This window comes from Rattus rattus, chromosome 6 (genome assembly GCF_011064425.1).
Source record: "Rattus rattus isolate New Zealand chromosome 6, Rrattus_CSIRO_v1, whole genome shotgun sequence".
In the NCBI taxonomy this organism is placed as follows: domain Eukaryota; kingdom Metazoa; phylum Chordata; class Mammalia; order Rodentia; family Muridae; genus Rattus; species Rattus rattus.
Genome location: NC_046159.1, coordinates 7211684 through 7228076, shown reverse-complemented (window position 1 = coordinate 7228076; position 16393 = coordinate 7211684). Strand labels below are relative to the sequence as shown.

Here is a 16393-nt window from a genome sequence, read left to right as displayed (position 1 = left end):
AGTACAAAACAGTGAAGCTAAAGTAAACTGGGGCACACTGGTAAGTATGGATCAAGTGTCAGAATGAGAGTATGATAAGAAAATATCAATGTTCCCGAGGAATAGAACTGTCAAGGATTTGGACATTCTGGTCCAAAAGAAATTACCCCTAAAAATTTGGCTTCTTTTGCTAAAATTACATTGAGAACGTTAAGAGAAAACAAAACTACCCAAGATGGGACAGCCAGAACTACAGAACCGTACACAGGTGCACATGTTCTGTGTTGTATCTACTGCTCACTCTCTCTGCCTCTCCCACTCTCCAACCCTCCTCCTCCTTACTAGGCTACTGGAAAGAAACGCCTGAAGAATCCCGAGACATGCCTGGCTTCTGGCTGTGGAAAGAGGAAACAGGAAGCTGACATAAGGGAGCTTTCACTTCAGCGGTGGATGTCCCACATCGCAGTCCAGCTGTGGACCAGAGAAGGAGCTGTTGACTTAAGTGTCATTCATTTGCATCACATGCACCCAAGGAAAAAGTGTTTACCTGGTGGAGCCACGGTTAACCTTTTTTCCTTGCTGAGCCGATGCCCTTGGATGAGTTCACTCATGGAAGGGGAACCCTTCAGAAGAAATGATTCTGTGGAGGTGGGATCAGGGGGAACGCTTAATAAATTCTGTAGGTAGGAAGCCCCTGAAGTCCTGGGACGACTCTGATCACAAAGGGAAGGTGAAAATTGTCTTGCAGGAGATCCAAGAAAAATACATACAGGAAACAAAAAAGTTTGACTTTAATTACCTTTCAGTACCTCACCAGTGACAACATTAGTTATATTGGCATTTAGTTATCTTTTAAATATGAAAATCAAGATTTTTTTTTGTAATTCTTTAGTTTTCATATCAGGATACAACCCCTTTTGAAAACTACTCTGAATGCTGGAATAAAAGTTTATTATAGACATTTTGGATCCACAATAGAAATATGTATTATTTGATTCTTAAATGAAAGCTCCTCAAATGAACACCTTTGATTATATTAACTAAAAACAGAGCAAGAACCTCAACAACCAGAACTTGGTAAGAGGTCACAAGGTCAAGTCACCAAAATCCTTAAACGTGGTTTCTAAGCAATATTAACATGACCAATGGAAAAGGCACAAAAACTTGCTTTTAAGAAAAGGACTATACATATTCTATTCCATTCGATGAAGTATGACCACGACCTTTCAATTAGTCATCACTTTTAGTCTTATGGACAAGCGTTCCCTAAGAGAACAAACTCATATCTTTGTCCCATGACATAAAAAATGACAAATAGCATAATTTCCAGAGATATGGCTTTTAAAATAACAGCCCACGTTCAATGATATTCATTTTTAATATCCACTTTATCCATCTTTAGGTTGGAGGCTAGGAAGAGACATATTTATGCACACAAACAGCAGCAAAAACATTAACACACAGTTGAAACTTGTTATGGTTAATCAGTATGTGTGAATGGGGTGGCAGAAAGACCAGCATTAGCAAAGCCCTTTAATTTTCCCTTTTTCTTTTCTCCATCCTACACAGTAAAAGCACATAATTCTTTACAGTCAACTAAAGCCTGAGCACTGTACCACACTATGACAATAGCTGCATGCATACCTTTTCCTCTGAGTGCCACTGCTGACCCGAATGGTAGGGATCTGTGGGCCCTGACTATGCAGGAGGTAAGTGTCTATGGTAGGCACGGTGGCTGGCGCCTCCCCACTTACTTTAGGGCTGCCGATCTTGCTCTTTCCAAGTTTGCCTTTGCTGCGTCGGGACTGCTCATGGTCAAACTCTAAGTCCTCCAGCCTCTGTGTCAGGGCGAGCTTTTGCTGGATAGCCATTCGTAATAAAGTGTTTAGAGTCTTCTTCTCATCTTCTGCAGCTGCTAACTGTCTCTGCATCTCATCCAACTGTGTGACATATTCATCGCATCTGGAACCCAAGCAAAGGAGTGAGGAAGTAATCCTGGTAATCGAAACTGGAACTTAATTAGAAAGGTATTCCTCTCTTACCCTCAGCTCAGATATTGCTGTCTCAAAACTTTTATTATGCAACACTGTTAGAATGATTACATAGCAGCATTAGATATTATATTGTTAAATTTAATAATATCATTTAAGCTTTATCAGTGACATCAACATATAAGGGAAACTGATCTACAGAGTTTGGTGCTGGTAGTTTCAGAAATCCACTGGGGGTCTTGAGATACATTTCCCATAGATAAAGTGATTATAAAAATTTGACTGGGCACGGGGGCCTCAATGGAGGAGTGAGAGAAAGGACTGAAGGAGCTGAAGGGGTTTGCAACCCCATAGGAAGAACAACATCAACCAACCAGACTCCCCAGAGCTCCCAGGGACTAAACCACCAATTAAAGAATACACATGGAGGGACTCATGGCTCCAGCTGCATAGGTAGCAGAGGATGGCCTTGTCTGGCATCAATAGGAGGAGAAGCCCTTGGTCCTGTGAAGACTTGTTTCTCTCGTGTTGGGAAATGCCAGGGTGTTAAGGTGGGAGTGGGTGGTTGGGAGGGGGAGAGGGAGGAACCAGGAAAGGGGATAACATTTGAAATGTAAATACATAAAATATCAAAGAAAAAGAAAGAAAGAAATTCGACTGGAATGTAGAACACTAATCTTCCTACCAATAGAATGGAAAGACTCTATAATAATAGATAACTGGAAATAGTTGACCATGTTTAGTAATTGGTGAGTCAGCCTCACAATGGAATCTGTAAGGAGACATTCTAAATAAGCAGCATAAACCTCAAGGACAGTTATTATGGACGCTGTTTTGGTGTGATAATATAATTTCACATAGTATCCACCACTACTTTAGATATATTACAATCATCGTCTCTATTGTATAACATTGTATTCTTTGCAAAAAGTTTGTTATGTGTTATACCTACAGTGTATGTGCTATCAAAAGTGATAATATTAATAGAAAGAACATTCTCCCTTTTATATGTATTTACAACAGGGCTTTATTTTAAATGGCAGCAGATAAGGTTTTCAATATGGCAGATTTCCCCCAAGTTAAAAAAAAAATCAAAATTTCAATGAGTTTTCAACCAAATAATAAAGCAGTGCATTGTCAAAAAAAATGAAGATTTTTGTTTGATTTAAGACAGCAGGCTACTGGGAACTTCCTCATCCAGCTTCATATTTATACTGAAGCACAAAGGAAAGCTCCATGCTAATTCCCAACTGAAATTAAAACCTGAGTCCATCCACACACATTCGGAAAAAGTAAGATGAGAAGAAAACTCACACTGAACTTCTGCCGAGTATAAGATATTGGTAAATTATTCTTTGTGTAGTACCAGATTGCTGATGAGCTCAGAGAATTATTATTATTATTTATTATATAGAGAATTATACAGACTGAAATCAGCACACGCTTGAGGTTTCATACAGAAAAACAAAACAGAACAAAAAACCAAAACAGGATCTATGACTAAAGTACATTAGGTCCACGGGGTACCCATTTCTGTAAACCTTTAATGTCAAGACAATGGGACTATGTAGATCATGAGAAAAATCAGAGCTTACTGAAAAACAACATGAAGCCTAGGACCTTGAATTAATTCTTTTTGTTAACATGAAAATATTTTTAAAATATAAAGTAAGGCAATCACTATACCTGAAAGAAACTAATGTCTGTGAAAATGGATTGCAAAGGAATAATACTTAAAATATGATCTAAACTGAACATTTTTTTTTCTGGAGCTGGGGACCGAACCCAGGGCCTTGCGTTTGCTAGGCAAGCGCTCTACCACTGAGCTAAATCCTCAACCCTAAACTGAACATTTAAAAATCCCTTTAAATTTCTTTCTCAAAGAAGAAATATGTGTTCTCTTAATTCTGAATATTAATTCTGAAAGAATTTATTTCACCAAAAACGGGATCTTGAAGTCTTCCTCTCCATTCTTTGTCCTGCCCCCATAATTATATATATATATATATACATATATATATACACATATACACATATATTCTAATAAACATATAAGTATAAATATTCTAAATGCCAATGAATTTTGTGGGAATCCCAGAAACCAATACCTGCAGCCTTGTGGTCTAAGGTTTCTCTTAGCCATGTCCATGAGATTCAGTCGCACGTGACCTTGAGCTCCAGAAACATTTCTAATCTTAGATTTATCAATGTGTAAAATCTTGTCATTTTCTTCATGCAAACTAAATATATTTATTCATGAATATTGACAGTGCTCTCCCCATGTGAAATACTCAATTTTAGGGAGAAAAAAGTTACCTTGTTGCAAACATTGCTCTCAGGGATGAGAAGGTTGCAGCATCTTCTTTCAAAGCCTTTAGCTCGTTCCTCAGTTTTGTCATTGTTTCAGTAACCATTGCCTTTTCATTTTCATATTTGTTCTTCAGGTTAGCTAAAGCCACTTCGGCTGTCTGAAGCATAAAATTACAGTGCTTATCATCTCACACCAGAAAAACTGGCCCACACACTCCTTTATACCAAATCTATTCTTTGCTCTTATAAATGGAAACAAAATTGATTAGGTTGGATTTTTACATAAGCATATGTAAACTTTAGACATGGGTACATTTTTCTTTAATGTCAAATCATGTCATGATTCGAGAATTGTCTTTAAAGCCTGGTATGAGTCAGTATCAGAATTCAATGTGGTTACAGTAGTTCAGTAAATAGTTCATGCTGTTTTTTGACGGTGTACGATTTTCAGAGATTAAGAGAGCCAAAATGAAGCTTTAAACATAAAGGATATTATCAAAAAGTTGTTTTTTTTTCTCAAACAAATACCAATTCCAAGTGAAGTATGTGAAAAATTCAATACTTTAAGTCGCCTATATTCTGGGGGCCCAAAACATAGAATAAAGGATGTAAAGCCACTGTAACTTATGACGTGAGTATAATATGTTCAAGTCAAAGAAGTGACAAGAAATCAAGATTTTTCTAAATTTTTAAATAAAACTTGCTCAAAACAATGAATTGTGGTCAAGTGACTTCTTTGTGCGTTTGTAGGCGTGTGACAGAGAGAGAAAAAAAGTGTGGAAATGTTTAATGGATTAATATAGTTGTCTGAATTTGGGATTGGGGAATTTCTGAAGTTCTTTGAATGGATAGTGTTTCAAATCAAGAGCTAGCCTAGCACAGTAGGAGATAAAAACAACAACAACTGAATCGGTGGGTGCCATTGGCAAATGTCTAATAACAGCCCGTTTATACAGCATAAGGTAGGTACATAGAACACCTCTTCCTAACACTCTTGCCCTTCTCTATCTACTGTTCTTTGGTGTGAAATTATTTATTCTTTCCATGGGAGAATAATGCCTTATCCCTTAAGAACAAATCCAATTATAATTGCTCTGGAAAACTTTTAATTCCTATAGGTGATGTTAGTCGTTCCAATGCAATATTCCCACAACTTGAATACAAAATATGTAACCTCACACTAATTATCTGCTCATCCCAAGAGGTGTGAGTCCTCCTCTGAAATGTAGAGACCATGTACATGTTGTCGAATCTTCACTCCTGACACAATTAAGTACACAGCTGGTACTTCATAACAACTACGTTCTATCAGAAGGCACCATGCTTCTGGGAAAAAAATCCTAAATCCTAAACTGGGAAAACAAGACTCATAGGGAATACATCATGTCTGCGGTAAAACAAGATGATTCCCCCTTTTTCCTAAACCACAAAATTCTCGCATTAGCTTTAATAATTAACATTCCCCAATGCCTATATCTAACTGATGTCATCTTTTGATACTTGAAACTATTAATGGCTCATAAGCACTATATCAGTCCACGGCAGTTGTTCAATGTTATTTAAATGAGTACCAAATATATAGCAAGAAATATTTTCACAAAATTTACTAAACCATTACAAGCCCTGGCTCTAATGTAGTGTATGGTGAAAATACACACTCCTTTAGGAATGCTCTGTTCTCTTCTGAATTCCTATAGTACTGTTTATAGCAGTCTAAAATGTTTTATATATTCTGTCTTGTAAGTACTGGAAGACATAAATTAAATTCACAATAGATTACTAATAACATATTTGTGTCCTATTTCGTACCTCCACATGAATTCTTGCTTATAAGTTAGGACTTGTCTTTTCAATTAAGCTTCTTCACATTTTTTTTTGTTTTTACTCTTTTATTATTATTATCTTTAATCTTCTTTTACAGTCCCTTCATTATCCCCCTCACATTCTTCCCTCTGTCTGTTCCTCATCTCATTCCTCAATGCCCCCCCCACCTCCCAACCCCACCCCCACATCTCACCAGGCCTCCCCATTCCCCAGGGCCTCAAGTCTCTCAAGGGTTATGCGAGTTTTCTCTCACTGAGGCCAGACCAGGCAGTCCTCTGCTGTGTATGTGTCCGGGCCTCAGACCAGCCAGTGTATGCTGCCTGGTTGGTGGCTCAGTGTCTGAGAGATATCAGTTTGGTCAAGACTGCTGGTCTGTAGGAAAACATTTTAGTAATAACTTCTTATTAAAACAAGTATTGAAATGCTTTTGAAATCTGATGGAATAGCTCACTTTGATCACAGTGTTCATTTAAAATCCTTGATTTGGTCTTCCCATGGACACACACGTGGAATGCAGGCTTTGTTCTTGAAACATACATATTCACACAGCATAAGACACTGTGATCCTACTTTACACTTTACAAGCTTGAAAGAGTGTGTGTATGGTGGGGAGGAGACCCCAGGGCGTCATGCATTCTGGATAAATTCTCCTCTGCTGATCTACACCCCCAGTCTCGTAAGCTTCCGTGTCCCCTTTCCTCAAGGGTAGATTTGAGAGTGATTTTTTTTTTAAATTCAGTCTGCATGAAGAAGCTTTTTAAAAAAGAAATATCTAGATTTCTATTTTAACCTTCAGAAAGAGGGCAGGAAAGTTATGTGAAGGTTTTGGCTGAGAACACTCCAGAAAATTTTGTCCTTAAAATAAGTTATATGAGTCAGACCTAGCACAAAATTACTCATGGCTACTTTGAATTAAAGCAGTTACACCAATAATCTTTTTTTTCTGATTTCAAAGTAAAATCAGATTTCTCATGATTTCTTCATTCACCTTAACATTTTCTACTTCGCCAAAGTGATGATGCAAAAGAAAGTCCTATTCTCCCCTTAAGTTTATATAAAGTGTGCTTATATTGTGAACAATATTTCTGTGGTACAGACATCCAATTTCTATCAATGGATTCATGGAAACAGATGATGACGAGTAGAAAGTAGATGACACATTGGTATAGTTTCACTCAGATTTGAGTAAAAGAAGAAGACACTCTGAAAAGGTAATGAATCTTCATTCTCTAAAGAGCATTCACCCTCATACTCTATTTCCTGGCATTGCCTGTGTTTGCGAAAAAAGGAGTTCAGATGTTGCTGCTGCTTTTCATCAACATCGACACTTGTTCAGCACTCTCCAATGTGCTTCAGATAAATAGTTTTATTTTCCAGTATATATATCTGGATACCCATACCCAGGTAAAACTAAAAAATAGAAAACAAATCAGTCATCAAGAAATTTGTCAGATAGGTTCATATTGAAATATCCTATTTATTCCAGAGGGAAATGACCAACCAGTATTTAAGAAAAACTCCCTAACACTTCAGTTTTGACCAAGTACACAATTAACTTTGCATAACGTTTAGATATATGGTCAGTGACACAACTAGACTTTAGAATGTGGGGATGTTTTCTCTCTTTCCCTCTCATCTATCTCTTTCCATCCCTCCATCCCTCCCTCTCTTTCTCTCTCTCACTCATAGTTCCAAACTATTATCTGTTGGTAAAACTCTGCTTCTGCTTACATCACTCAGATCCTCGCAACTGTATGTCCTTCAACTTTGATGCCATTGCTTCATCATTTGGTTACTCTTATTTGTTTGGGTCTAAATGAAAGACAAAACACCAAGTTTCTATCTTGAGACAGCCCTAGAAGTTGAGCCTCGGAACTGAATCTCTATCTCTGAAGTTGGGTCTAGCTATGGCCTGTCAGACCTCTATCATCAGGTCTGTACCAATGTCCCATTTGTAGGCTCAGTGTTAGTCTCTCTTCTCCTTGTCTCCCTGGTTGGTATAAGCTGTTAGGCAGTCCTCTCCCAAAACCCTTCACCGGCTGTTTCCGTGCTCACTGGCCTCCAGGCTTCTGCTTATCACTGCCTGGGTCTCCAGGCTTTATCTATGACTCTTCTATTGCTTTACCTTCTTCACCACCGGCACTGCCTAGGTAGACACAACTGCTCTTCTATCAACCACCTCAAATTGTTATTATTTATTGATTATTCAATTTATTTATTAGAGAGAAAGCGAGAGAGAGAGAGAGAGAGAGAGAGAGAGAGAGAGAGAGAGAGAGAGAGGATGAGTGTCGTATGTGACAGAGGACAATCTGTGGGAGTTGGCTCTTTTCTTCTACCATATGGGTTCTGAGGATTGAACTTAGGCCATTAGGCTTGGCAGCAAGCACCTTTATCACTAAGCCATCTCCTTGGTCCCTTACACACTTTAAAATAAAACTACATTTTGATTGGCACTGGAATGTACTTTAATTTGTTGCTCTATTGCCCAGTAATTTGAATGCTTATCTTGGCACTAAAAATTCAACAAAAATAGGGAAATAAATTAAGAAAGCTTTTACTAGTAAGCTTTCATCAGCAAAAGCATATTACCTGCTTATTGGCTTTCAACACTGCCCTCAGTGTGGCAATTTGCTCCCGTTTGGTGCTCAGCAAGGACTTCAGCTTGAGAATCTCTTCCATTAAGGCTTCCTTGTCCTTATCGATCATGGGGGCCAACTCTCGGGCTGCTGCTCTTTGACGAGACAGCTGTAAGGACCTGTCCACTGCTTTCTGCAGATGCTTGATTTGGTCCCGAATTATGGCATTGAGGTTGTAGATATTCATTGGCTCTTTGCGGATATCACTTGTATCCAAAACTGGAGATGATGGTGGGGCAGTAATAACAGGAGAGATTGTGGGAGTCTTAGTTGGACTTGGCTCTTTACTAGTCTCTGTGTTTTCCTTTGAAACCGGTTCAGATGATGTCCTTGATTCTACAGGGGATGAAACACCCCTCCTGGATAATCTTGGTGACAAAAGCCCTCTGGGATCATCAGGCCCCTTGAGGCTGCCACTTCGAGTAACTCTGCTTTGTCTATAGTAGTCCAACATGACTCTATTGGGAGTTTCATTATTACATAGACACACATGGTGGTAAAGCTGGGCTAGTTCCTCACTAAATGTCACCAACTCATCCTGAGCTGTATTGAGGGTGTTGTGGTTTTCGTTGGCTATGCCAGTCATCTTTTGCAACTCCTTCTCCATGTGGGCCATCTTCTCACCACTCTCCTTAGATGTCTTCTCAAGGTTTGTCACTTGCTCATCATACATTTGGATCTTACTCTCATATTTGGTCTTTTCTTCTGTATAATTTTCTACAGATTTGTTATATTTTTCCTTTAAGGCCTTAATTTCTGCTTTCAAATCAATGACTTCTGTGACAGCCACTCTATATTTACACTCAAGGATCTCTAAGCCATTGATGTCTACCTCATAGTCGTGGGCTTCCTCCGCTGAGTTCCGGCCCTTCTCACAATCTAGTTCAGCCTTGAGCTCTTTACTGTTTTGCAAACCCCTCATAGCATTGACGTGTTCTGTGAGCCGGTGAACTCGTTCATGCTGCTCTGTCAGTGCCCCCTTGGTGTGTTCTAGCTGGGTTTGTGACTCCTGGAGGTTGGCCAGAAGAATTGCTTTTTCCCGCTCTACCTGTAATGGCAAAAGATAATGAATAGCTTCAGGGCGAAGCCAATAATGAACTCAATGCAGCTGGACAGATATGTATAGATTTAAAATGCCCACAGCAGAGCCAACACTCACATTATTTCAAATTAAATTCAAATGTTTCCTTATTTGAGTTCTGATAAATCAATCTAAAAATACCTAATTCAGAATATGGAATTTTATGGAGGCCAAACCATTTGATTTTTTTGTGAAGAAAATGAAAAAAAAAAAACTTCTATTGTTGGCATTGTGATTTCAGCAATGGGGGGGACTTCTGTGTTCATTTTTCTTTGAAAACTAAACGAATTCCCTTTAAAGATTGAACACTATTAAAATAAACTGAAGCTTTTTCCAAATAGCTTTTTCTTCTGGAAAAGATTTTTTATAAATTTTAATCAAAAAATTCTGGATGTCTCTCAAGCTTATTATAGGGATAGAATGCCTTGATAAATGAGATAATGTATTTAGAACAATTTAGGATCTATTTTGTAATTTGTTTGAATTTAATATAACATTTTCTTCATTATAGCAACTACAGACTATGTCCTCCCCTTTGTGTGTCAAAAATCCCATAACATGCCACACACCACGAACATGAATTCATTCTTGCAGATTTAAATGAATCTCTTACCTGAATAAGCTGCTGCTTCAGTTTTTGAATTTCTGAAATGTTCAACTCACTGAATAAGTCAGACACAGGGTGCAGGGACTCTCCTTTCCTGGCAGTGGGCGTCCGATAGTCTCCATTCAGCTTCCCCAGAGGCCCGTGGAGATGCCCGTTCATCTTGTCATCGTTGTTTGGCTCACTCCCGTCCTCGGCAAACTTGAGCCCCTCGACTGAGATGCTGATGTGGTTGTCACTGAGGCTGATGTACTGGGACAGCTCCTTCCTCAGGTTGTTCTTTTGCTCTCTTTCATTCTTCAGTGTTTCGAGGGCTTCTTCCAACTGGTGCTCTGCAATTTCCTTCAGTCGAATGGCATCTTCTAGCTGGCTGTTCAGTAATACTGTTTCTTCTTCAAACCGCTTAATTTCATGCTTTAAGCCTTCATATTCAACCTAAGTTGGACAGGTTAAAGAAGGTTCATAAAACTAAACTTGGGCCTTAAAAAACACTCATCAAACACTTCAGTAGACCTAATCGCTTAAGAAAAGCATAACAGTCAAAAATAAACAATAATGGTAATATACAATAGCTAGACAGTTATAAATACACACACACACTCACACACACACAAACACACACACACATGCACACACACACACTTACACATATGCACACACTCACACACAAACACACACTCACACATATGCACACACACACAAACACACACACTCACACATATGCACACACACACAAACACACACACACACACATGCACACACACACACTGACACATATGCACACACTCACACACAAACACACACACACACACACACACACATACACACACAACACACACACATATGCACACACACACACACATACACACACACACACACACACACACACACACACACACTCACACATCACACACATACACTCACACACACACACTCACACACATGCACACACACACTCACACACACGCACACATTTCACACACACACACACCAGACACACAGATACTACACACCACACACACATATGCACACACTCACACATACACATATGCACACACAGACACACACAGATGCAAACACACATGCACAGACACAGACACTCACACACACATGCACACACAGACATACTCATGCACAGACACATAGACACACAGACACACACATATGCACACACACACACATGCACACACACACTCACACACACGCACACACACTCACACACACAATATGCACATGCACACACACATACACACTGACACACATGCACACACACACACGCAGACATACAAGTAGCTATATTTTTTTAAAAGTAAAAATATATAATTTAATACCTAGAAGAGAGGAAAAGGTATTTACTGTATTAGGACATTTAAAAAGATCCAATAGAGAAGACAGAGTTGTTTTCCTAATAAATAATGATAAAATATATTTGGTAATATTTTATCAAAATTTTCAATATTCATCACCCAAGAAAAATTTTTTTACCATCGTTTTTACTTCATTATTGAAAAGGCAGTTTTAGTATGCATACAGACATTTGTTTAAAAGATCACAATAGGGGGTTGGGGATTTAGCTCAGCGGTAGAGCGCTTGCCTAGCATGCGCAAGGCCCTGGGTTCGGTCCCCAGCTCTGGGAAAAAAGAAAAAAAAAAAGAAAAAAAAAAGATCACAATAAAAACAAAATTTTAATAATTAATGTTTGAGATTAAGATAAAAAGACCAAATAATCCCAAATAATAAATATCTATATATACTATATGTACTGTAATATTCTTTTGAATTATAATAAACAAGAGCCCACTCAAACAACCTTTGGTCATAGGAACCATTGATGAACTGTCTCTGTGATCCTGTATGCCTTCATGGAGTCTTTCCCATGGTACTAACCATATGCCAGTCTTTAAAAACATGTTATCTGGCTGGGCATGGTGGCACATGCCTTTAATCCCAGCATTCAGGAGACAGAAACAGATGAATCTCTAAATTTGAGGCCAGCCTGATCTACAAAGTGAGTTCCAGGATAGCTAGGGCTACACAGAGAAACCCTGTCTTGAAACAGAAACAAGCAAGCAAGCAAACAAACAAATAAAGCATGTTATCTGAGCCATGCATGGTGGTATATACCTTTAATCCTAGCACTCTGGAGTCAGAGGCAAGCAGATCTCTGTGAGTTTGTGGCCAGCTTGGCCTACATAGTAAGTTTTCAGGCCAGTAAGAGTTATATAGTGAGACCATGTCACAAAAGAAACAAACAAACCAAAAGTACTTATTCTCTTAAGTATCCCTCAGTATGTCACTGCTCCCTCCCTTTTCACAATCATAATGTAATTGCTTACTTTTAAAAATTTGAGGTATCAGTTTAGTTGGGATATAGATTTGGCTGATATAAACAAGACCTAATTAAAAATGCAATAGTTGGGCTAGAGAGATGGCTCAGTGGTTAAGAGCACTGAATGCTCTTCCAGAGGTCCTGAGTTCAAATCCCAGCAACCACATGGTGGCTCACAACCATCTGTAATGAGATCTGATGCCCTTTTCTGGTGTGTCTGAAGACAGTTACAATGTACTTAGTAAATAAATCTTTAAAAAAAAAAGACATAAGCCCTAAAAAAAAAAATGCAATAGTTGAGAGGGAGAAGAAAAGGGAGAGGAAGAGGGAGAGGGAGAGGAACAGGGACAGAGACAGGGACAGGGACAGGGACAGGGACAGGCAACTGGAAATAGTGCAGGCTTTTGAAATCTCAGAGCATACCTCCAGTGGCACGTCTCCTTTAACAAAGCCACACCCATAATTCTTCTCAAATAGTTCCATGCACTGGGAATCGAACATTCAAATATATGAGCCTCTGAAGGGCATTCCCATTCAAACCACCACTCATGTCAATTATTTACCGTGATGATGTTTTACTCTAAATGTCTCTTTGGGGAAATATAAAAGAATGCAACAAATCTCACTGCCTACTACCAATAACTGCCTTCTAAATGTGCCAGGAGCCACTTTGCCTGCTACCGTGAAAGCCTGCGTTTCAGGCAGAGTTAAGTCAGGCCAGGGTCTCCTGGCAGGTTTCCTGGCCTGCTGATGCATGGAACGATAAGAGGGGTTACACCTGAAGCTCAAATTAAGGGGCTGAATGTTCTGTCAATCTTGGAGGAAGGAACAGGGAGCAACAGGGAGACCTGTGGGTGGGTACAGATATCGAGTGTTTGTCAGCCATGGTCTCTGTTGGCTTGCGACTTTGTTTCCCGTGATACTGTAAAGTATATAAGGCATGAGAAATACATTCAGTACTGTCCAAGTATTCACTGAAGAGCCCTCCCGGTTTCCAACCTTTGTTTCTGAGTCTTCTTTTCCATCCTTCCTATTATCCTCACTTCCCCCTCGGAGGACTGCTCATATATTTGAATGTTTGATTCCCAGTGCATGGAACTATTTGTACATAGTTGTATTTAAAGAAGGAATTTCTGTGTTATACATTATTATGTAAGATTGTGAGTATTTGGTCCAGCGAGTTGCTCAACAGGTAAATGTGCGTGAATGTTTGCAAAAGTCGAAATAGAAAACTGACCCCATAAAGTTGTCCTCTTACCCCAATTTGCACACTGTGGCACTCACACACAAGTGCACATACATGTACACACACATACACAGTGTACATATACATATAATAATAAATAATTTTTAAAAGATTGCAGAGAGCTCCTTCATAGAAGCCAGGGGGGAGGGGCATGGGATAGGAGATTTGTGGAAACCTGGAAGGGGGATAACATTTGAAACATAAATAAATTAAATAATCAATAAAAAGGGAGAAAAGATTGCAGAGACTTCATAGAATAATAATTAGCTCTTTGGAGAAAACACATCACAATGCACCACAGCTGTTACAATGTGTAGATGAATTATCTTCTACGAAACATCAGTACTTTGTCTGGGGCATCCAATAACTTGAATGACCCTGGATGTGAACCAATTTACCAAATTAACATAGTCCTCTGTTTGCATTCTGTACCAGAGTGGGCCCAAGAAGGTACATATTCTATTGTCCCTTTAGATATCAAATGACTTCAAGGTAGAGAACACAAAAATGGCAGCCATAGACAATATAGCCTACAAATGTCAGATATTTTACCTGCAAAATATTGATTACTCAGAAATTAAATGACCAAACATTTTTAAAAATATTTAACTTCTCATTGAAAATAAAAAGAAAGAAAAGAGAGGAAAGAACGCAGACAATGTCTCTCCAAAGAACAAAAATCACTTCTAGTTAAACAGCGATTGTTCCTTCTTTACATCTGTGTACTGATCGATGCTGTTTAGAACCTTCCCCCAACCCCTGATTTATCTGGTTTTGTGATTCTGACCAGAACTCTTCAGCATTTCCTGCCAAGCAACATTCGAACAGTTTTCCTTCACATTAGCTTACTGGGCTGAATTTCAGCTATACTGTTACTCTTCCCCCACTTTATCACTTTTAGTAGGGCAGAATTCATTTTCTGATCATATGAATCTTGATTATTAGCAATAATGTAAAAGAAATTGAGGAAAAAGTAGAAAAACAAAATTCAAAAAGCCACCCTTGAGATTATTCTAATCCCTGCTAAGGACTTAGTATCAAGGGGGCCTGGGGCTCAGAAGGGTTTTACCCAATTACAGAAAAATAATAGGGTTGCCTTAGATTGGTTTGGAGAAAGCTAGCATAGAAATTTATTTGGAACAATAGAGTCTGTTATGTCACAATTTCTTCCAAGCGCATTTCTTTCACTACAAAGTTGCCATCTCTTCACATTCTTTTCTTTCCCTCTTGCAAACCTCCCCTAGTATTTCAACCCACTGACTGTCATCAGATAGTGTCATGGCGTATATGTCCAGACATTAACTTCATTTGCATTGGAGATCTCTTATTTGTAATCTTTGTCAAAAATTGAGCCCTAATTGAGGGACTGTAAAATATTACTATGATTATGGACCAAATCTAGCACTCTACTTATTTCTCTAAGTGTTATTAAAACACAAACACACTGACATGTTACTGCCTTGCCTATGGCTGAGTTGCACACTACACGGTGCAGAGTAGGATAGCTGTTTTAGGAAGCTTATATAGTCTACAAAATCTAAAACATCCATCTAGAACAAAAGAGATGCATATTTGTCTTAAAATTGCATTCTCATGTTTCAACTGTCATCTGGGCTAATGAACACTCCTAGCCATCTTCTAAAGATACCTAATAGTGGCCTAATTAACCTTATAGGCAAATTACATGCAGTTTCAGATTCTCCACACATTGTCTGTTCTCTCCTGCCTGTGCACAGGGGCCAGCAGGACCACAGAAGTCAGTGGAATAACCACTTGAAACACTACTAATTTAAGCAAACTTGTCTCAAAGTCTTCTGTGGTTTTTATCACTAACCACCTCCCACACAAATATACATACCGACAAATATAGCCTTATAGTTTGTAAGTATCTGAGGACTCTATTTAGGAAAAAAAACTTATTTCTCAAATCTAAATTTCTCCATTAGGACTTACTTATTCCAGCCATATCAGACCTAAGTGCCTTGTGTGTGGGCTTGTGTATCAGCTATTGCATAGGAAGCTCAGTACACATAGTGGAAAGAACGATGTGACTACACATGGGGTATCCTGGTGACCCTCTTGATTGGCAGACTCTACTCCTTCCCTCACATTCCTAAGTAGACATCGTATTCCTGCAACACTCAAAAGCTGGAGGCAGGGAGAAAGGAAAGGGAGTAGAAGCTATGAACAGAAATCAATTTTCGATTTTGTTAGTCTACCGATTTATTTTCTCTTTTGAGTTTTTTTATTCCCCCTTAATCCTTGTTTTTATAAAAATCAACAACATTTTAGATCTAGGTACCAAACTGAAATGGGAGAAAAAGTAGAATCATGCATTGTGGGTTGTTTCCAAGTTTACCAAAGACAAAAGTCACATACTATAGATTCTCATA

The 16393-nt window shown here is 38.7% G+C and overlaps 1 protein-coding gene across 12 annotated transcripts in view; it reads right to left on the bottom strand.

Annotated features, from left to right (window-relative positions):
- Bicd1 (BICD cargo adaptor 1) overlaps positions 1-16393 on the bottom strand; it is a 140373-nt gene that overhangs the window by 39988 nt on the left and 83992 nt on the right. For 5 of the 12 annotated variants that reach the window (XM_032905464.1, XM_032905467.1, XM_032905465.1 and 2 more), the window contains exons 4-8: positions 10435-10860; positions 8694-9788; positions 4287-4438; positions 1624-1941; positions 527-720 (exon numbers count right to left, since the gene is read on the bottom strand). In XM_032905464.1, the coding sequence (XP_032761355.1) occupies positions 527-720; positions 1624-1941; positions 4287-4438; positions 8694-9788; positions 10435-10860 (2185 nt within the window). Of the gene's footprint in view, positions 1-526; positions 721-1623; positions 1942-4286; positions 4439-8693; positions 9789-10434; positions 10861-16393 lie in introns of those variants that run through there. The other 7 variants (XM_032905472.1, XM_032905469.1, XM_032905471.1 and 4 more) reach the window with 3 other exon arrangements.